Source organism: Delphinus delphis, chromosome 9 (genome assembly GCF_949987515.2).
Source record: "Delphinus delphis chromosome 9, mDelDel1.2, whole genome shotgun sequence".
In the NCBI taxonomy this organism is placed as follows: domain Eukaryota; kingdom Metazoa; phylum Chordata; class Mammalia; order Artiodactyla; family Delphinidae; genus Delphinus; species Delphinus delphis.
In genome coordinates, this window is record NC_082691.1 from 40,487,364 (window position 1) to 40,510,233 (window position 22,870).

General features: G+C 34.9%; 1 protein-coding gene across 1 annotated transcript in view; it reads left to right on the top strand.

The window, feature by feature from the left end:
- The window catches only part of DGKB (diacylglycerol kinase beta), a 704,489-nt gene that overhangs the window by 496,135 nt on the left and 185,484 nt on the right, over positions 1 to 22,870 (top strand). Inside the window, exons 22-23 of the mRNA XM_060020431.1 lie at positions 8,295 to 8,385; positions 18,588 to 18,783. Of these exons, the coding sequence (XP_059876414.1) occupies positions 8,295 to 8,385; positions 18,588 to 18,783 (287 nt within the window). The remainder of the gene's footprint in view (positions 1 to 8,294; positions 8,386 to 18,587; positions 18,784 to 22,870) is intronic.

A 22,870-nucleotide genomic window follows, 5' to 3' on the forward strand; every position in this document is an offset into this window, starting at 1 on the left:
TCAGTAAAAGCAAATAAAAAAGACAGAGAAAGAGGGAGACAGAGACAGAGAGAGAGAGAGAGACAAACATAACCAAGGAAGTCAATTGGTAAATGGTAGAAAGAGAGGGGATGTCGCAAGCAATTCTTTCACAGTCTAGGTCAGCATATTCACTTTATTATCCAGCTAGTTGTCCCAGCTGCCTGTGAAGGCCTTCCAGCAGTCATCCTAGGGAGCAGTATGTTAAGTGTGTGACCATAGTCCAGTCTCGTCCTCATTTTTAGTAAATGGAAAAACATCATTTTATCATGGCACCCAGAAGTGATCAGGCTTTTAATCACTTGCTCAAGTTACCAAGGGAAAGTGGTGGTGATTCCTTTCCAGAGAGTAGAATACACACAATTCCATAGTTCAGGACATCATATCAAAAACCGTGGAAAGCAAAATTAACTCTACATTGCTTGGTAACTGGAATTAGAGCAAAGGAAGGAGGATGGGTTAAGGAACTCTGTTACCTAGACTCTTTGAAAAATCTGGCCAATTTCCTTCCTTAAAGAAATTTTGCTGTTCCCTTTTATTGTGTTCACTCTTAACAGCATCCTATAAACCTCCTTTTTTAGAACTTATCACAGTTGATATTAAATCATTTCGTATATTTTTTCCTGACTAAAAATTAACTGTAATGTGAGCAGAGACTTCTTCTGTCCTATGTACAAATGTAATTCCATTGCCTATCACAGTACCATGTCTAGAGTAGGTGCTCAGAACGTTGGATAAATGATTTTTTTACCACTAGAGAGAACAGTCTAGTTTCCCCTGACGTTCAGAGTTAGGCATGGAGACTTGCTAATTCCTGCATTTGTGGTGCCTTCCTCTTTTTGTTTTTATACATACTGAAGAGAGTTTTTGTGTTGTGGACATTTTCTATTTATGAATACAATAATCCCTTTAAAAGAAGTAGAGCTTTATTTTATATTGATGCATACAAACCTTCATTACATTTTCACTATCAATTTTGGCTAGGCTGTACATGTGTCTATTTATATTAGTGAGAAATACTCTACCTTAAATATTTCTGTATATAATCTCAGACATCGTGGTATATTTTATTAATTCAGATATCACCCACTGACTCTATTTCTAAGTTTTTGGATATGGAAGAGGGGAAGGTGAGAAGTATGAACTTACCAACTGCTTACTAGTCTGTGACTCTGATAAAAGCATCAGTTGCAAATTTGGGACACTTCAAAGAGGGATGTTTTGTGAGTTTTTTCCCAAGATTATTTCAAGTATATAAACATGAAAATAATTCTTTAAAAATTCAGGGGATAGCAAGTCAGATGAGGAAAGCATATTCGGTGATATTTGCATATCTAGTCACAAGATAAGCACAGGGAATTATGCTGAACAGAAATTCTCTACCTTAACTCCTTTATTTCAGTTACCACCAAATTTCACACCTAGAAAAATAGGATTGTATAACAAATATATCACCTCATTTGGATTTTCCAAATATCTCATTGATCATAATGTATGTGAAAATTCTCTTAGAACTATAATAGACAGTGCTGTCAGTGTGCTTTTGGCTACAAGTAACAGAATACACAACATAAATAATAAGAGTCTATTTATAAATCTCACATGAGTGGAGATCCAGAAATGGACTGTTTCAGAATTGACTGATTAGGAAGTTCAACTCTCTTCGGGAATCTGGATCAGCATCTCTGGGTATCCCTTGCCTTTCCTTTCATGGTGGTAAGATGGCTGCTCCATTTCCAATTAGAATCTCCTTCCTTGACAACATGCAAAAACAGGGGAAAGAATGGACCTAGCTTTCCCATTGTACATGTCTCTGTTTCAGAATGAGAGATCTCTCAGGTCCTGTTTGTCAGCGCTAGATTACATTGTCATCCTTAGTTGACTTAAATAATCAGGAGAGGGGGATTAAAAATACTTCTAGGGCTTCCCTGGTGGCGCAGTGGTTGAGAGTCCGCCTGCCGATGCAGGGGACACGGGTTCGTGACCCGGTCCGGGAGGATCCCACATGCCGCGGAGCGGCTGGGCCCGTGAGCCATGGCCGCTCGGCCTGCGCGTCTGGAGCCTGTGCTCCGCAACGGGAGAGGCCGCAGCAGTGAGAAGCCCACGTACCGCAAAAAAAAAAAAAAAAACTAGAAGTAGAAATATGAACAAAAGAACAATTTAATGATGATCACCCATCTCACCTATAACATTTCCCTTATGGCTTAGAAAAAAGTTTCATGTGATGCTGCATTCATTATTATATTTAATGAGAGACAGTATGGGAAAAAAGCTAGAATTCCTGAGTTACATTTTGCACTTCCCATATGATGTTGGGTGAGTGACTTCTAAACCTCATTGGGTTTACCTGTGACAGTGCCATGCTCGGTAACAGCAGAAAACATGGCTATCACAAATTTCATTTCATCTCCCTAACAGTTTTCTTAAAGAACTTTTTATGATTATGAAATACTTATTTTAATAATAGAGATCTAATTATTATTGAAAGATATTCAGGTCTAAACATCTTGGACACCATTTAAACATTTGATAGGTTTAGTTTTACATTTCATATAATTATTAATTTATCATTGTTCTTTGGGGACTTACTATGTATGTATACTTCTTTCGACTCTGCAATATGGCATTACTACTGCTTTTGTACTTTTCCATTAGAATATCCATCTCTTTTTACATACCAAGGTGGAATATTTTATGATTCTGTCTGAAGTTTCTGTAGCCTGTTTCACTGTCTCTTGAGTGCTTAACAAGCATACCTTAAGAATGAACATTAGATACAAGCATTTTTATATGTCATTTAAAAAATATATCTTTACCTGTGGTGTGCAAACATGAAAAATGTTTGCTGTCTTCGGTGTGAATATAAAATGTCCCCACTGTAGTAATTACAGCCATGTTCCTTCCTTATGAAATAATGTTATCAACATTATTCTTTTGCTATAAGAGTGTATAAATTGCTATTTTTAAAAAACATAGGTTTGAGGGTTTCAATAAAATGTAGTTCTTTTTATAAAATATAATCATATTAAGAGCAATACCTCACTACATTTAGGAATAAATGAGTAACCCTATAACCAATGTCTGGTGTAACGTCTCTTGGCAATGAAAAACAAAACTGAATTGAGTTCTATGACATAAATGTACCATTTTAAACACTTACCCTATTGCTGTAAGTCAACAGTGACACGTCTCTCATCACCACTATTGTTAGCCAAATTCAAAATTCCTGCTATGTTTCTAGAGTATTCCATCAAATTGTAAGACTAAATTTTGTATTAAAATAAAGTTATCGAACTGTTAGAAACATTGTTCTCCATGAGAAAATAATTTTAAAACCAGTTTTGAAATGACTGTTGAAATGCTTTCATAACAGGACAAAAATGAAGCAAAGTAATGTAAATGATGAGATTTTTGAAACATCTTTAATGAGTAAAAAATATTCATTTAAAATCCATTTTAACTAAGCTACTTAGGACATTATGTTTTTGCTTTCGTTTTAAAAGCAAAGGTCGGGGCTTCCCTGGTGGCTCGGTGGTTAGGAATCCGCCTGCCAATACAAGGGACACGGGTTCAATCCCTGGTCTGGGAAGATCCCACATGCCGTGGAGCAGCTAAGCCTGTGCGCTACAACTACTGAGCCTGCGCTCTAGAGCCTGTGAGCCACAGCTACTGAAGCCCGCACACGTAGAGCCAGTGCTCCGCAACAAGAGACGCCCCCGCAATGAGAAGCCCACTCATCGCAGCTAGAGAAAGCCCGCTTGCAGCAACGAAGACCCAACGCAGCCAAAAATAAATTTAAAAAATAAATAGAATTTAAAACTAAAATAAAAGCAAAGATCGGGGCTTCCCTGGTGGCTCAGTGGTTAAGGATCCGCCTGCCAATGCAGGGAACATGGGTTTGAGCCCTGACCTGGGAAGATCCCACATGCCGCGGAACAACTAAGCCCGTGTGCCACAACTACTGAGACTGTGCTCTAGAGCCTGTGAGCCACAACTACTGAAGCCCACGCGCCTAGAGCCCGTGCTCCGCAACAAGAGAATCCACAGCAACAAGAAACCTGCGTACCACGATGAGGAGTAGCGTCCTCTCGCTGCAACTAGAGAAATCCCACTCACAGCAATGAAGACCCAACGCAGCCAAAAGTAAATAAATAAATAAACTTATAAAAAAATAAATAATAAGCAAAGGTCAGAGGATTTTATTATCTGATGATCATGTTATTCATACAGTATAGATAGAACCAGTTAAGGATGCTTGAAAAGGGATTCAAGTGTCTATTAGAAGAGTTCAGTTTTATACATATATAAATGGTCTTCCAAAGCTGCTATATCATCACTAAATACATGAAAATAATAAAAGAAGCACACCTGTGAGAAAAAGTTGACATTTAATTTAAGAGTAATTTCATTGCATTAAAACTTTCTGTGTGTTTATGACTTTAGAGTTTTCTACAGTAAGGTAAATAAGGCAATTTCACCCTTTTTATGTTGCATCTTTGTTAGGAGTGAGCGTCATATCTAATTAGGTTCTTTGGTATTATTTTTGGTAAATGCACTGGCAATTCATGTTTTGTTTGTTTTGTTTTATGTTTGCTGCATTAACATTACTTAGCAGAAAAAGTTTAAAAAAAAAACAACGAAAAACCTTTGTAAACCAGGAAGAAAAGTTCCAAGGAAAATATATTGCTAGAAATTAAAATGCGTATTTGAACAGAACTTGTAGAACTAAATATTAACTAAATTTCATTATGACAGGAATAATTGTTTTGCCTGAGCAATATTTCTGATAGTTCACATTTTCCTGAAGATATATAAAAGAAGCAGAATTACTGGTAGTAAGAAAATGCCTGGTAAATGGGAGCTAATTTTATTTTTACCTGACCATCTGGTAGCCAAGCACTTTAAATATTAAACTGAAGCCTGTAGACTTACAATTAAATTCATTGAAATACGGTTTAGTATATTAATGGCTTAAAATTATAACAGTATGAATAGCTTTTTTTGTAGGACATTTGTCATCTTACCTGTATCCACAAAACCTGTGTAAGAACACAATAAATTTGACTCTGGTGTGAGCATTTCATAGTGGGTTAAATGTCCAGTTACCTTTTTCTTAAAATCCACAGCTATATGTTTTCTCTGACAAATCTGAGTTTGAATTATTTGGATCATTTTCTAATGTGAGCCATAAAAATAAATAGCATACACGCTTAAATGTGCTTTTTTGCATTTCTACAACCTAAAGACCAGTTGGGTTGAAAAAAAATAAAATTTAACAGCTTTTAATTTGTCATGTGGAATCTGATTCTATGTGCTTTTTATTACCTCCATATATTTATCTAAGTGAAACATAAAATGGTTGTAATAATGGAGAATTTAAAGCAGCTTTTGCACATGAGCAGTAATGCTAACTAATATGGTGAATAAAGACTGAATGTAAATTCTCAGAATTTCTGTTTCTTGTGGTGTGTTTGCTAAAATGAGTACATTTTGGTTAGCTGATACAAGCTCCTCATCATCCTGGTTAAGCTATGAAGAAATTTGATGGACAGAATGGAAAAAAAAAATAGGGAGTAACCATTTACATGCATGTAGAAGCCATATATGTGTATGTGTGTATGTATGTATATATATAATTTTCAAACTGTGATACAGTGTACATTACATCATTACGTCACAGAACCTGTCAAAATGTAGACTCATAGCCCTTTCTTTGCTGGAGTGATGCTTTGATATTCCCACATATACCTCTAGAGATAACCTAGATATGGCAGAAATCAGTATAATCTAATACCACCAGTTCCTATTGATTCTCCCTCATTTATGTCTCTTAAATTCAGCCTCTCCTTTCCATTTTCCTTGCCTCTCCGTTTAGGCCTTGAATTTTATTTCATTTGTACTATTCCAACAGCCACGTTTCTGTCCACAACACCAACATTTCGCCATTCCAGCCCAATTATTCATTTCTATGAGTTTTATTTATCCAACAAAGCTGGCTATGTCGCTTCACTGCTAACAGAATTCTTTTAGACGTCCTATAAATCTATAATACCAACTCCAAACCCCTTAACTTGGCATACCCATTCTGAAAAAGACCCTAGTTAGCCCATACTTAGGCAATCTGTTAAGTCACACTGCACTCCTAAAAACACCAGAACTTGTCTCGCCTTCCTCCTGTTCGCCTTCTACTTATCCATTATAACGCTCTCGTCTTCTAAAGCTTTCTGGACCCCTCAAGGCAAAAGCAGGTGATTCACTGAAGTGTTTTTTCACAATATTTTGCTCATATCTAATTTAGAGAATTAACTTTTCAATTATTTTATATGCCCATAATCTTAACCATTCTGAGCTTCTTAGAGACAGAGATAATCGTGTTCATATTTGTATCTTTAGAACTAAACATAGCATATGGAAGTGAATGTTCTCACTAAACATTTGTTGAATGAATGACTGGATGAATAAATGAATCCAGGAAGGTCTGGGTAAAAGGCCAACAGAAAGATATTATTAGAAAACTTGTTGAATGTAGAAAGACAACTCCAAACAGTAATAAAACATATACTACATATTATTCTGATTGTCTGGAGACCATTTCACGCAGAACAATATTTTCCTCTCATATCATGCTGAATGATATATTTTTCATGATAATGATGAATCAATAGGAAAATATTTTTAATTTTCCATAAACGAAATTTTCCATTAACTTCAGCCATTGTATAAATTTGTAAAACTACATTTATTCTATAATGTACATTATTTGCATTAATTTAATATAAACTTACATGTAAACTCAGACCCACAGATCTTACTGTTAAATGTTTGCCCTGTTCTATCTAACTAGCTATCATCTATTTCTGTCTACTCAGATATATTAAATCAGGCCATAATCCAAGGAGATATTCTCTAGAAAAGAATAATGATTCATGGTGCTAGAGTCCTATGAAACTTATCTTGGTTTTCAGATTATTGGCCTTAATATGGTGATGAATGCAAGAAGGGCTAGTGAAAATTTTGTAAGCAAATAAAAACTTGTATGAGGCTAAATATTATTGGGTATGTCTAGATAGATAAGATTACTTTTATAGTTTGTAATTTTATATCAGAGAACTCTATACAACACAGCATAATAATAAGCACTGTATTAGGTTCCATGTCATCTTACATAACAAGTAAGAGGGTTGCATTAAGCAGTAAGGTCCTTGCCAAGTGTCTTTTTTAATTGTTGAAATGTTTTACATTCTAATGTGAAAAGTACATATCCATGTTTATAAGGAAAAAGTAATTTGTTGTGAGAGAGATATTTGAATATCATTATAAAAATTTCTTTTTGTTTTGCCTTCATGTGAGGATGCATGTATCCCATTTTACCTGTATTTTCTTCTAATTGAGGGCGTGATAGCTTGTTAGACTATGTATAATTAAAAACTGCAGCTTTTCGTGAGAATGAATTTTTAAATCCACTACTGGCTAATATAAAAATCTAGTCAGCCTTTGTAAAATTACATTAAATGATCATTAATTTAATTACCTGGTACAAAGAAACAAAGATATGGTCATTGATTTGTGGGAGAAAATAAATTTTGAGCATCTTACTTCCAGATTAAATACTGAAATAGTTTAAACTATATTTTCTTTGTAACTGTATGTTGATAAAATATATTATTTCTTTAGTTCTTTCATGCTGTATCATAATTCCCCATTATTGTTCATATAACAGAGGACAGTATCTTTAAAAAATAATTAATAGTTATCCAAAAATTACTACATTTTATCTTTATGGATAACTACTATTTTTTCTTTTTAATATACTTTCCAATCATGATAATTTGTAATGAATGCATAGGCATCTAGAAAAATTGAGCATATTTAAGTTTGGTCTCCTTTTCCTCATGAAAAGCCTAGACTTTTCTTTTTTCTCTCTCTCTTTATGATTACAGAGTGGCTGGTCTAAAATCAAGTTGTCTAAGAACAAGCTAAGAATCATAAGCACTAAAACCATATTTCAAAATCTGAGCAACCAATATTATAGAAAAGGCAAAGATATACTTGAATCTGTCAGATCAATACATTCCTATAATCCCCTCCGGGACAATCATATAATTTGATGCTTACAGTTAAACTCTGAAAATTATGTGACCATCTATTACATAATGGATGGTACGTGTCCTCCAACCTTTTTTATCACTTATAATACAAGACAGGGCTACCCCATTTTTAAAAATCCCTCCTGTTATTGATAATTGCCTAAGATGCTTCTTCCTTTCCTTTTTCAGAATGAAGAACAAATTTTGGTATTTTGAGTTTGGCACATCTGAAACTTTCTCAGCCACCTGCAAGAAGCTACATGAATCTGTAGAAATAGAAGTAAGAAAATGAATTATCTTTATAATACTATGAAATGGCTTGAGTTTGATTATTAATATGTTGTGCTAGCCCATGGAAGGAGTTAGGATTTTAGCGACTCATATAGCTTTACCCAAGATTCTAAAACGTCATTTCTGTCACTCATTGAGAATCTAGCACATCTGAAATACTAACATAAAGTTAAGTTTGAGTATGAGTTGTTTAATACAGCATAAAAGAATGAGAGGTGGAACACAACTTTAGAAATCAGTGGGCATAGTATGGACAGAAAAATGTAAGATAAAAGGAAGTACTTGAAGGGAAAGAAAAAAAGTTGCAAAATACATTTTTAAAAACTTATTATTTTCAGGTCTCAATATCTTATAACCTTTAAAACACAGTTCACTAAAATTGTACTTACTTTTATGAATAAAGTTTAAAACATATACTTTTCCATTCCCATTCCCATTCATTAACTAGGTCTTTTCTCAGTTCCTGAGGTTGCCATTTCCCCATTACATTTGTAGGAAGTGGAAAAGCCAAGAAAGAGAGCAAAGATAGCAAGAAAAGATACACTTTAAAAAGATTTAGAGCAAATACGTCTACCAAAAATATAGACATTGTAGGACTAAAAATTTTGGAGACAAGTTATAATAGAAAATGAGTTAGTTTTATTGAGAGATTTTTAGGGGTTAAAGAAAAAGGAAAAGTTATATTTTGTTAAGTTGTAAAGACAAATCGAAGGAACAGAATTATGAAACAGGGACACCTAATGACTAGCTGATATGAATTGAGAAATACTGGCTTTAACACTTTTCTTTTTAAAAAGAAATAAATAACTTGTCTACTGAGACCTAAATCATTAGTGGCAAATATTAGGGTAATAAGTTTGGTAGACAAAAGTAGTTATGGACCACAGAGAATCATAATAATGGTCTGGCTAGGTTCTTCATTATCCCAGCTTTCTAACTTACTGTTAATGATAATAACAGCAAAAGTGGTACTATTTAAGAATGTAATCTTTTGGGACTTTTTCCTCATCATGATTGACAAATAAATTGAAGTATTAGGGGTAGAATTGATTGTCATAGAACAGAAAAAGCTCTTCATGACTGAATCAGATCATAACCCTGAAATGGGATATAATCACAAGAGGTAAAGGATTTGGGCTCAATAGGCACTTTGATTGCTATTTGTGATGATAAATATGTGTATGTTTTATATATATATATATATATATATATATATATATATGTATATGTATATATATACTTATACAGCTATATGTACATATATATTTATAAAAATCATCTAAGACCTCCCTTTACCTTCAAAGCTCATTATTTAAGAAATCATTATATAGTAGATTTTGAGCATTTCTGCCCTCAGAAACCGATGCTTGAAGAAAATCTGCAGCAAAAGGCAAAAATGAAAAAAATTTAAGGTATGGCTTCTGGTTGAATATAGGGTGGATACCCTGAAGCCTCTTGCACCTCTCCTTACTTTCGCCTACCACTGAATGTAGATTGAAAAAAAATTGTCTAAGAGATATTTCATGTTCATGGATAGGTAAACTCAACATTGTTGTGATGTTAGTTCTTCTCAACTTCACCTAAAGATTTAATATAATCCCCAAATTCCAGTAAATTATTCTGTGAATATCAACAAACTGATTCTAAAGTTTATCCTGAGAGTCTAAAGACTCAGAATAGTGAACACAATATTGAAGGAGAAGAACAAAGTTGGAGGACTGACACTACCTGACTTCAAGACTTACTATAAAGTAGTCAAAACAGTGTGATATTGGTGAAAGAACAGACAAATCAATGAAACAGAATATAGAGCCAAGAAATAGATTCCCATAAATACAGTCTGCTCTTCTTTGACAAAGGATGAAAGGCAATACAATGGAACAAAGAAGGTTTTTTAAACAAATGGTGCTGTGATGACTGGACATCCACAGGCCAAAAAAAAAAATCTATTCACATTTCTTCACCCTTAACAGAAATGAACCCAAAATGGATCACAGAGCTAAATGTAAAATGCAAAACTTTAAAACTTCTAGAAGATAACATAGGAGGAAACCTAGATGGCCTTGGATATAGTGATGCCTTTTAGATACAACACCAAAGGCACAATCCATGAAAGAAATAATTGGTAAGTTGGACTTCACTGAAATTAAAAATGTCTGCTCTTTGAAAGACAATGTCAGGAGAATGAGAAAACAGGCCACAGACTAAGAGAAAATATTTGCAAAAGACATATCTGATAAAGGACTTTGTATATTCAAAATATACAAAGAACTCCTACAGCTCAACAATGAGAAAATAAACAACCGTCTTGAAAACTGGGCCAAAGACTTTAACTGATACCTCACCCGAGGAGCTATACAGATGGCAAATAAGCAGCTGAAATGACACTCCATATCATATTTCATCAGGGAAATGCAAATTAAAACAGCAGTGAAATACCACTACACACCTATTAGGGTATTGAAAACCCTAAAAGCTGGTGGGGATGTGGAGCAATAGGAAATCTGATTCACTGCTGGTGGGAATGCAGAATGGTACCGCCACTTTGGAAGACAGTTCGGAAGTTTCTTACAAAGCTAAACATGCCCTTACTTTATGATCCAGCAATCATACAGTATATATGCTATATACCTAAAGGAGTTGAAAACATTATGTTAACACAAAAACATGCATGTGGATGTTAGTAACAACTTATTTAATAATTGCCAAAACTTCGAGGCAAACAAGAAGTCCTTTAGTAGATGAATGGGAAAATAAGTTGTGGTATATCCAGACAATGGAATATTATCCAGTGCTGAAAAGCTACCAAGCTGTGAAAAGACATAGAACAACCTTAAATACATTTTCCTAAGTGAAAGAAACCAATGTGAAAAGCCTACATACTGTATGATGTGAACATATGGCATTCTGGAAAAGATAAAACTATGAAGACAGTAAAAAGATCAGTGGTTGCCAGTTAAGGGGGACGGAGGAAGGAATAGGCAGAGCACAGAGGATTTTTAGGGCAATAAAAATACTCCATGTGATGCAATGGTGGTGGCTACAGGTCATTATACATTTGTTCAAAGCCGTAGAATATATACCAAGAGTGAACCCTAATGGACACTGTAAACTTTGGGTGATTATGATGTGTTAATGTAGGTTCATCAGTTGTAACAAATGTACCACTTTGGTGGGGATGTTGATAATGGGAGAGGCTGTGCATTTGCGGGGACAGGGTGTATACAGGAAATCTCTGTACCTTCCCCTCAATTTTGCCATGAGCTTTAAACTGCTCTAAAAACTAAAGTCTCAATTTACAAAAAACAAACATCGATCTATAGTATAATATTATGTATGTCACAAAGTGAAAAATGTCCAAGGAAAAGTTTGTGTCACATAGCAAAAGACGTGTGATAAAAATAGGTATGGAAAACATTGATTTTAACATTACAAGTGATAAAATTCGGTGATTTTGTTCCACTGAGCTTTACATCTTGAGAAGAACTCTTTCGGGTCATGTTTCTACATGCCCTCCAAGTCTGGCTTCCCAGCTCTGCATTTACTGCCTTATTCTATGCACCACTGGAGTAGCATTTATAAATCGGAGACAGCACTGTGCACTCCCCATTCTATTGTTGCATATCTTGAAATACTGTTATAATTTTATGAATTTATCTTAATTCTAAAGCTTGTTTTGTGTGTGTGTGTGTGTGTGTGTGTGTGTGTGTGGAAGGATGGTAATGTAAAATCTGCTTCTCTACTCACTTTTTAATGAATCCAGTCTATCATATTAGCAGAATACGCCTTTCTACCCTCAAGGTTGCTTCATAATTAAATATAATAAAAACAGCAGTTTGGAAATTTGATTCTGTTTGCTGTTGCTTCCTGGCCTAAAATTATACCAACTATGGTTTGAAAATATATGAGAGAATAAAACCACTTCAGTACAAGAGTACCTCAAGTAATGGATATATGTTTTAATGACAGCTTCTTCCAAACAAAGCATTTACCGTGTGACCCTTTACCTCATATCTCTCTTTCATTTAGGAAGCTGTTTTCTGAAAAAGGTGAATATTTGGAATAATATTAATATCACGGGCTAGTAGTTGATAAAAACAATAGCTAAGATTTATCTATTATTAAATACACCTCATGCTTGGAGCTAAGCAATGCACATCCATTACCTGTCTTAGTCTTCGTCAAAATCCTATGATTTAGAGATTCTCTTGCATCTCTGTTGCAGAGACACACATATGAGCATTTTCTTTCATGATTTAAAAAAAAAAACAAGAATTGTGTTGCTTGCTGCCAAAATGTTTAAGGAAACAAATCAATTGGAGAATCGAAATATAAATACATACATAGAGAGATGAACAAAGGTGAAATTTTTAATTTTAAGAATTTCAGTTATCTATATACATAGAGAGGTTAACAAAGGTGAAATTTTTAATTTTAAGAATTTCAGGGGCTTCCCTGGTGTGGTGGCACAGTGGTTGAGAATCCACCTGCCGATGCAGGGGACACGGGTTCGTGCCCCGGTCCGGGAAGATCCCACATGCCGCAGAGCGGCTGGGCCCGTGAGCCATGGCCGCTGAGCCTGCGCGTCCGGAGCCTGTGCTCCGAAATGGGAGAGGCCACAACAGTAAGAGGCCCGCGTACCTCAAAAAAAAAAAAAAAAAGAATTTCAGTTATCGTTTAACTTTGTAACAAAAGATAAAGAAATAAAAAGATTAAATGAAAAGCTTTAAATTTACAAGATAATATATTAAAAGCAAAGTTTTTATAAAACTACCTGGGGCATGGATATGTACCTGAGAATCTCAGGTCACCATCTGGGATTGAAGCTTACAAAGTTCATGAGTTTTTTATTTGTTCCATGTACCAGGCAAAGTTCATGAGAGAATAAAATGGCCCATTCTCCAAAGTATTTGAGTCTTTTGGTGTTTGGTAAGACTTGGGAGGGTGGTATATTTTAAGGCCAGGAATTTCCTCAGATACTGACCTTTGTCTTAATGGTTAAGTATTTCTACAAAACCTAAATGAGCTCAAGAATTAACAAATTGCAAGGAGAGTGTCAGGGACACAAAATAAATTAGCAGAATTTGAAAGATAAGATTCTGATTGCCCAGTAACCTGGAAAGCACAGAGTTATTAAAGGCGGTAGGGCAGATTTTCACAGCTTAGTCTGTGCTTCACCTATATCAAATTCATCCTGGACGGTCTTTCAGCATGCATTTAGAGAACCGTAGCCTATCCTGACCCCTACCAAAACACCATCTTGGAGTAGTAGAAATGAAACGTGTGAATGAACATTCTTTTTTAAACCCTTTATTGAGGCATAGTTGATCTACAAAAAGCTGTACATATTTAATGTAGACAACTTAATGAGTTTGGAGAAAAGAATATACCCATGAAACTATAATCATAATCAAAGCCATCAACATTTCATCACCTCCAAAAGTATCTCCCTGCCCTCTTTCTGTGTGTGTGTGTGTGTGTGTGTGTGTGCGCGCGCACACGCATGTGCGTGCATGTGTGATAAGAACAGGCAAAAGATCTTCCCTCTCTTCTAAAGCTTCCCAGGTGATTTTTTTTTTTTTTTTTTGCAATGAAATTCTAGAAACAATGATGAAGGGAGACATTAAAGGTGTAGACCTCAACGCAGATGGTCCTAGTCATCAAAAACTGGACTCATCAAGTCCAAAACAAAAAAAATACCTCCCTGTTCCAGGAAAGTACAAGAAATGTGGGGTTGAGGTACTGTTACCGTTTCATTAAGATAAATACATTATAAATTTTTCTTACTGAGGAGAGTGAGGAAGAAATGAGACAGATGAAAAGTGACCACAGGTGAAATTTCTCTTCTTTAGTTACCACAAGTTATTTTTAATAAGATAACTTTTGGTAAGAAATTTAATATTCCAGCAATAATTTCTGGCTTTCACAGAATCTCCTGAAAGAGAGAAACATGTAAAATTAAAGTGCTTTTCTGCTGATACTTATAGCTAATGCTTGATATCTTTTTTTTTTTTTTTTTTGCGGTACACGGGCTTCTCACTGTTGTGGCCTCTCCCGTTGCGGAGCACAGGCTCCGGACGCGCAGGCTCAGCGGCCATGGCTCACAGGCCCAGCCGCTACGCGGCATGTGGGATCTTTCCGGACCTGGGCACGAACCCATGTCCCCTGCATTGGCAGGCGGACTCTCAACCACTGCGCCACCAGGGAAGCCCCAATGTTTGATATCTTGAACCAGCAGTGTTATTGTTACTGTCAACATGTTCAGCAACTGTGTGTGTGCATACATGGTACCAGTTTCAAATATTCCTTTTTTCCAAGTGTGCTCCCATCTTTCTCTCCTTTACCAGTTATCTCCCATTCCACTCTAAAAATAATCTTGCAGTTATCTGCAATCAGCACTGTTGTCACCGTCACTGGACTGCCAGCTAACAGTAAAATCACCTAAAAGGCATGTTCTGGGTCCCTATATCACACTGTGATTTGTGGGTAATACTTTTCAAATGCATTTCAGAAAACACGGAGCTTAATCACTGGGAAAATATAGAATACCACAGCCTTCTAATCCCATTAAGCCCTTTATATGTACGTTTTAATTTGTAGGTTTGCTGCTATAGTTTTCTGCAAAACATAAATAATTTTATCCTATGAATTATGTATGAATTTGCAGAAACTCTTCTAAAGCAGGTATATTTAAGTCATTTTACACCATACCATTTTAAACAATGAACAAAGCAATGTTTTTATGTTTCATTAAGTAAAATTATGAATAATTTTTATCTGACCTGGGCATAGAATTAGACTCACTATGAAAAAATATTTACAGTTTATCATTAATCATATCTCATCATATTTATTATCCACACTTTTATGGCTCTCCAAAGTTCTTCACATGTTTTAAATATTTCTGTCAAGTGACATGTTAACTGAATCTAAAACACTAAATTCACATATAAAAGTTTGTCTTTAACACTTCTGTGTAATGTGGTGCAGGGTATATTTATAAACTAGGATTAAAATATATTGGAAGAAAAATTTAAACCATATTCTTTTAGGTAAATTTGTCTCTAGAATAAGATCTTCCATTTCAAAACTGAAAAGAGTGGACAATGGCCTCACAACATTGCACTCTGAAAATAGCTCCCATAGTAGTATACATTAACGACCTCTCTTCAACATAATAAAAATATTCAGGATTTATTGACTAACCAAGGCTGTTAGCTTTTAAGCTTTTATATTCTTTTTCTCTGTAGCTACCTTTTTAAAAATCATAAATCTTCAAAGTGGATGAAAATATTATCTGACACAGTATTATAACTTGTTTATATTTCATAGCCTTCACCTCAGCTTTTATTTCCATGCACTCAACTGGTGTGCTATACAACTCCTGGTCTTCATCAAAGCCAGCACTGGAAATTTCCAGACTAATGAACATAACGTTAAAGCAAACAGAGGAAGGTAGCCTGGGGTCAAGAACTAGTGGAAACAAATTATTAATAAGTAGGTATTTATGTAAGTACACTGTCCTCCTCTCACAGGAACCCCAGTGTTCTCCATTGGTCCTTCTTCTTTGGAATTTCTTAAGAATTTTTTTCACTTTTCACAGAGCTGCTTACTGTTTCCTTAAAACTACACGTGCCAAGACTCTGAAGAGTGAAAACATGAATAATAGTATACACTGATGTTTTTCAGTTGTCACATGTGATTCCCCTAATTCAGTTTAAAAAAAAAAAAAGCCTATTTGCAACATGCTCTCCTTTTTTGCAGATGAACAAAGGAATACTCCTTCACTAATTCTGAAAGTAACTTGTCACAGTGGGGTTCGAAGGCCTAGTCAAATAATTGTCTTAGTGTACTACCTGCTGTGTTCAATATTGAGTGAAAATGGAAGCCAGGCCTCAACTCCAGCTTATTTCACAATTCTTCTGTTATTTAAATGATTTTAGTCAGTTTGGGGGAAGCCAGACCTTTATAAATTAACAGCAGGGAAATACCAAAGGTGTCAGATTGCATATTTATCGTCTTTTTCGTGTAATACTTAAATATGTATTAAGAAGTGACTGACATAAATTAGGCAGATTTCAGAAGCCACAGGCCGTGGCTTGTAGAGGACCCCCTTCTGCTTGACATTTCATCCTTGTCAAAGATCAAATTATTTTAATTTAGGCTGCAAATTATAAGGAATGAAGACTTCTTTGTGGGAATTCCCTGTGGTAATCTGACTTTTGTTGTTACTGCTGCTTGTCAGTGTGCAAAAGATATAATATGCATGCAAATAAGGTTAAAAAATATGTACTATCTAATTATCCAGCCAGTACATTCCACTTGAAGACAGTAGGAGGCCTGACACACAGTATGTGTTTGATTCATTGAGGCCTGCAGGGTATTTACACAAGATTACTTTTAATTATGAAATTAATATCTGTTTATCTAGAATATATAGCAGTAAGTGAGTATACACATGAGCAGAATTCTTTAGTAAAAAGAAGTCATCTTAATTTAATACATGAAAAGAAGGGGAAAAAAATCAGTTGTTTCTAGGGGGAGAAAAGGCATCATCCAGACCTTGGTTTCACCCTCGTTGAAATAAATTGAATGAAAACTTGGCACCTTCTCTAGAATTTGTTTCTAGCCCTGCCAAGTAGGCTCAAGATGTGTTGCTTTATTTCACAGTTTTTATATTTTAGTGAACAAGATACAGTATTAGATTCAGTAGGATGAGGAAAATGTAGAAAAAGAGAGGGTTTTTGTTTGTTTTTTGTTTTTGTAATTTTGGTGAAGGATTCTCTCTTCCAGTTTCAAAAATCATGATTATGGTGAGAAAGAGAATGATGAAATTGTATCCACCTTTTTTTTTTTTTTACTGTAATAAAACATATAGCAAATAAAACAATCCCGCTGCAGATATACTTTAACTGATGAAATGCATATCCCTAACAAAGTTTGTTTGTAAAGCATAGTGTTACATATTGACATCTCCGCTCATATTGACGTCTAACTGAAAATGGGAGGACAATATCTGGGCTGTATTATAATAAGTACCATTTTAGGAAACTCAAAGTAAATGAATAAATAAATCATAATTACAAAAATACAGTATGGCCTTGTCACTTTCCACACATGCGCATCAGTAGAAATGTATGGAAAATTCAAAAATGTAAAAAGTGATCACTCTGAGTATTGCAAAGCATTGTCTGGTAGAGTGTTCCATATTTTGCATAGTGAAAGGGTGTCTTCTCACCAGGCAAACAAAAAAATCTGGCTGACTGATTTTACTTTTCATTTTTTCGTTAAAGCAGCTATAAAGTAATGATGGGTTGGAGATTCCTTTTTTTTTTTTTTGCGGTACGTGGGCCTCTCACTGTTGTGACCTCTCCCGTTGCGGAGCACAGAATCCGGACGCGCAGGCTTAGCGGCCATGGGTCACAGGCCCAGCCGCTCCGCGGCATGTGGGATCTTCTCAGACCGGGGCACGAACCCGCATCCCCTGCATCGGCAGGCGGACTCTCAACCACTGCGCCACCAGGGAAGCCCCTGGAGATTCCTTTTACTGCTGCTGCTCTTGGCATTTCCTTCACTCAGCCTGCCTGGTTCTCCATGTTCATTTAGATAACCATACCTCTCGTTGCCTTTGACACTGTGCTTGGAACTTAATCTAGTTCAAGAAACCATCCTTGGCCACTTCATTGTAATTCAGATCTCTTTGAATCTCTTTTTTCAAAAGTCTCTTAAGCCATTTCTTTCTCTGCTCCCCAAAAATGAGGCCCTAATTATGAATTCTGTTTCTTTATTTTCCCCCAATAGTACCTTGCAGTGTGTTCTAAATAGGAGCAGTCCTTAAAATTTCTGCCTGAAATTTGACAAAACTTTCCAGAATCAACCTCTTTGTAACACATTGGAAATTTGCAGCTGGTTATATATGCAGGCACTAAACTGGGCCCCTTTCGAAGGTTTTCTGTAAACAGAGATACACTGATGATTTAATTTGATCATTTTTAAAGACTATTTATGATGCCTGGTAAATGTTATTGGTTGCTTTATCTTTTATATTGACCTTTAGGGTAACCATTTAAGTGTTCTTGAAAGGTTTATTTAGAAAGGACAAGATTATAGATTTTAAAATTCTTATTAAAAGATAAGGAAGTACAAAAGATGAAATCAAATTGTTTCTGTTCTTTTCCTTTTTCTAATCAGTGTGATGGAGTACAGATTGATTTAATAAACATCTCTCTGGAAGGAATTGCTATTTTGAATATACCAAGCATGCATGGAGGGTCCAATCTTTGGGGAGAGTCTAAGAAAAGACGAAGCCATCGCCGAACAGAGAAAAAAGGGTCTGACAAAAGGACCACGCTCACAGATGCCAAAGAGTTGAAGTTTGCAAGTCAAGGTAAGTTTTCTAACATTTAATTGTTGCTTCTTAATCGGCTCTTAAAGACTACTTTAAATGTAAGAGTTTTCCATTGCACTATACTCTATATATTTATGCAGTTGTATTTTTTATATCAGATATGCAAGTGTGATTAATATAATAGATTCTAAAATCATGTATAAACTGGCTATATTTTCATGGATTTTTTTCTCCTTTATTCTCTTTTTTGTGGGTATAGCTCTTGACACAGAAAATAAAATATACGTGGGTATTTAGTGGATAATAATATAGGATGTATTGTACATTAAATTCTGGAATGTGATCATCTTGGTCAGATGTTTGAGTTGCTATAACAAGGGCCTAGTTAAGGCTTTTCTGAGGTGTGTTGCAAGTTTTATTTTTGGCTTTCTTCAGTCAGGCTATGATTAGGAAGCTATCTTACATGAAACTGTTGTCCTAAATATTATATATGATGGCATTTTAAAATATCCCACGATCAGTTTTGGTTATCTGCTTCTATTTTTCCAGAAGTTTAGTAAAAAGTAGAATACCTGGGAAACAAAGGGCAAAGGACTAACAAAATAGGGTAGAATAACTGTGGATCAGTTTTCAACTCCATTGAATTATACTTCACATTGGGACATGACAACTAATTCTTGTTGATAGACTGTACAAACAAAGACACCAAATTGTTATTATAATCTTTTGGTATAATAATTGATCATGCCCCAATTTATGTATAGTATCTATACTATTTTTTTTAACCTTCCAGAATCTATCTAATACCTTTGATGGCATTCAGATGGCCAAGAAAACGTATTGGCTCAGCTCAGTGTAGCAAAGGCAAAATATGAAGAGATCACAGCCTTATGGGCTCAATAAAAATAAATATTTTTTTAAATAAAGAAAATAAAATGTGAGGATGGTTGATAGGCTTGGTGGTGGTAGGAAATAGCTTTAAGTTGCTTTCTATTCAGAACGAATATAACTGTATGAAAACATGGAGGAAAATGGTTTTTTGAAGAAGTACGTAGAAAAGATGAGTAGGCTTGTGCTATATGAATTTTAAAATGAGAGAAATTAGGTATAATTACTAATTTCTAGGATTTATTGACATTAATAATGCATTTATATTTAAATGTAAATGCAGATTTCTAAAAAGATTCCTGAAAATTTTCTAAGTTTAAAAATTAGTTCAAGGACCATACTAAGACCAAACCTAAAAAATCTCTGCTTCTCTCCCTAAGGAAGCAATGAGTACATATAGTAATATAGTCCATATAGTTAAAAAATAATTTTACATATATTATATATATAAAATGATAATTTCTAGGTTTATTTTTCTGTTTGGTCACTGCCTATTAATACTTGGTATGTCCTTTGCATGTAGACGTTGCAGATATGTATCTGAATTGATTCTCAGTGCTCAGCCGCCAACTATGTTAGCCCAAGGAGATGTTAAAGTTTGTAAAACTCATGGCTGTGCTCCACCGGGACAAGTGTCTGTATACTGTGGAGCTACTGCAGACATGCTGTCTGTTGGTCTCACTCATCCCCCTTTGTATGCTAAGGAATACACGTTTGGAATGAAGCACACACAAATCAGCCAGAAGTATTGTATAGACTGTCAGTGCCCATAAATAACCCTAGGAAAAGGTCTCTCTTCCCATTCTGTCTTCTTGCTTTGTACTGTGAAACTATTGGGACCAAGTTTCCATAAACTTGGGAAAGAAGGAGGAATGAAGTGAGAACCTACAGGGTTTGTGACTTAGGGATACATTTTTCTCAGTACAGAGATTGGGAAAAGCATTAGAAATCAGAGTTTTTGAAGGTCATTGTATGAGTAATAACAAAAGCATGCTTTATAATTGATTTGGCTCACTTTTATTTCCCTCTCTAAACCAGCTATGCTTGTAAGTTTGGGTTTAGTTTTATTTCAAGATCAGTGTAATTGAACGCTTAAAATGACTTTATCAGCTGAATATTTTAAAAAGACTTCTGTGTTAATCAGTCTTTTATTAATTTTATCAAGATTTTTTCATTTTGATATATTTTACAACAAAATAGCTAAAAGTATCTCAAAATGCTTCAAAGTTTTGATTTCACATTTATTCTGTTAATTCTTAAATGTTACACTTAATAATCGGAAATGAAAGAAATTTGCTACTTAAAATATCTGCATGTATCCCTTCCCGAAATGGGTAAATGTTTCTATCATTTGATCTTGTTTTCAATTTCTTGACACAAAGACAATAGTATTAAATGTAAGGGTCAATCAGTATTTTAAATCTAAATATATTTTCAGATTTACACAGAATGGTTACAGGTATGGCCTTTAGAATGAAATAACAGGAACTGTAATTCTAGTCCAACAACTTTTCTTAACCCAGATTCAAATTAGTAACTTCACTCTTGGAAAAATATAAGTAAATAAATGAACAAATTAATAATGTAAATTTCTTCTTTTTAAGTTGTACTTTCTTGAAATATTAACTAGCAACTTTTCTGATATAGCTCTGTAAAAAATTTGAAGTTTAAACTGAATGTTTACTATATTAGGATGGATGCTTGTTTCCATAGACTTTAGAAAACTTTTGGTGGTGGGGAGAATGGGGGAAGCATACCTAACTATAGATTCTTGAAGTAAAGATATTTTTTTTAATTTAGTAGAGGATTTAAATTAAGAACAAAGTTTACAAGTTTGTTTTAATTTAAAAAATGTCATAGATCAAAGGTACAAGATCAGGTTTGGAGCGTTACATACTCATTTATACTTCACCCTACATAAACTGGAACTCCTGCACAATTTTTTTGCTTGCAATCTTTGAGTACATTCACAGCGTAAGATCAGAGTATCTTCAATTAATAAATTCACTGGTTGGAAATTTTACAGTTGATTTAATTCGAGTTGATCAAAATTATAAGTAATTAATTTAATTACATTATTGTTTTAGCAAAATACTCTAAAACAGATGCAGTTCTGAAACATACACATACTCACATTCATCTAATTCAGACACTTTCTTTGTGGGTTTGTCATTTTCTTTTGTTTTTGTTGTTGCCTGTTTTGTTTTACTTCTTTTGGAAATAAAAATGGGTGTATCATATGTAGATGTCATGGTCTTTAAGCAAAATTGTAAAGTAGGCAAATTAGATCTTCTGTGCTCTTAGCCTTAATATTCAGTCTTTCCCATTTCTTTCAGTTGCTGAGTTAATCTTTGCCTCCTCTTCTTCTGCATTAAATCCAAGTCTCAGAAAGATATCTAATAAATTTGTTCACATTAATATATAAATGACTGATTGCAGGTGAAAGTAGAGGTATTTGCATTTTAAAAGAAATAAAAGCCTTCAGATAAACCATTATTTTTCAAACTGTGTTCCATTGAGCTATAACTGCAGTTCTTCAGAGGTTCTGTAAAAACTTGGTTTAAATTCATTTCTGTCATATTTTGGAACAATAACATAAAAACCTATAATAAAAACACTGTAAAGTGTGTTCTATAAAAACATTTTGTCATACTGACAATCCCCAAATCATCAAATTGTGTTACCAGACAAAAATAACTTCCTGGGCTTCCCTGGTGGCGCAGTGGTTGAGAGTCCGCCTGCCGATGCAGGGGACACGGGTTCGTGCCCGGGTCAGGGAGGATCCCACATGCCGCGGAGCGGCTGGGCCCATGAGCCATGGCCGCTGAGCCTGTGCGTCCGGAGCCTGTGCTCCGCAATGGGAGCGGCCACATCAGTGAGAGGCTCGCGTACCACAAAAAAAAAGAAAAAGAAAGAAAAATAACTTGCTTTCCTCCTCCGGTTCCACCTCCTCTTCTTCTTCCTGATGGGTGTATTGATCCATAGATAGATGGATAAAATGATATGTTTGGATAAAATGGATAAAATGATATGTTTACAAACACATATGTTTGTAAACATATACACATCTAAATAAAAAACAACTCAATAACTATGACCTTAATTGCAAAGTCTGTAGCTCTGCAATGGTCATTTTAAAATACATCTTTGTATATTCCATGATGTACCAAGGGGAACGTTACCACCACAGTGTATGTGAATCACGAGGAATTAAAAGGTCTGCAAGCTCAGGTACTTT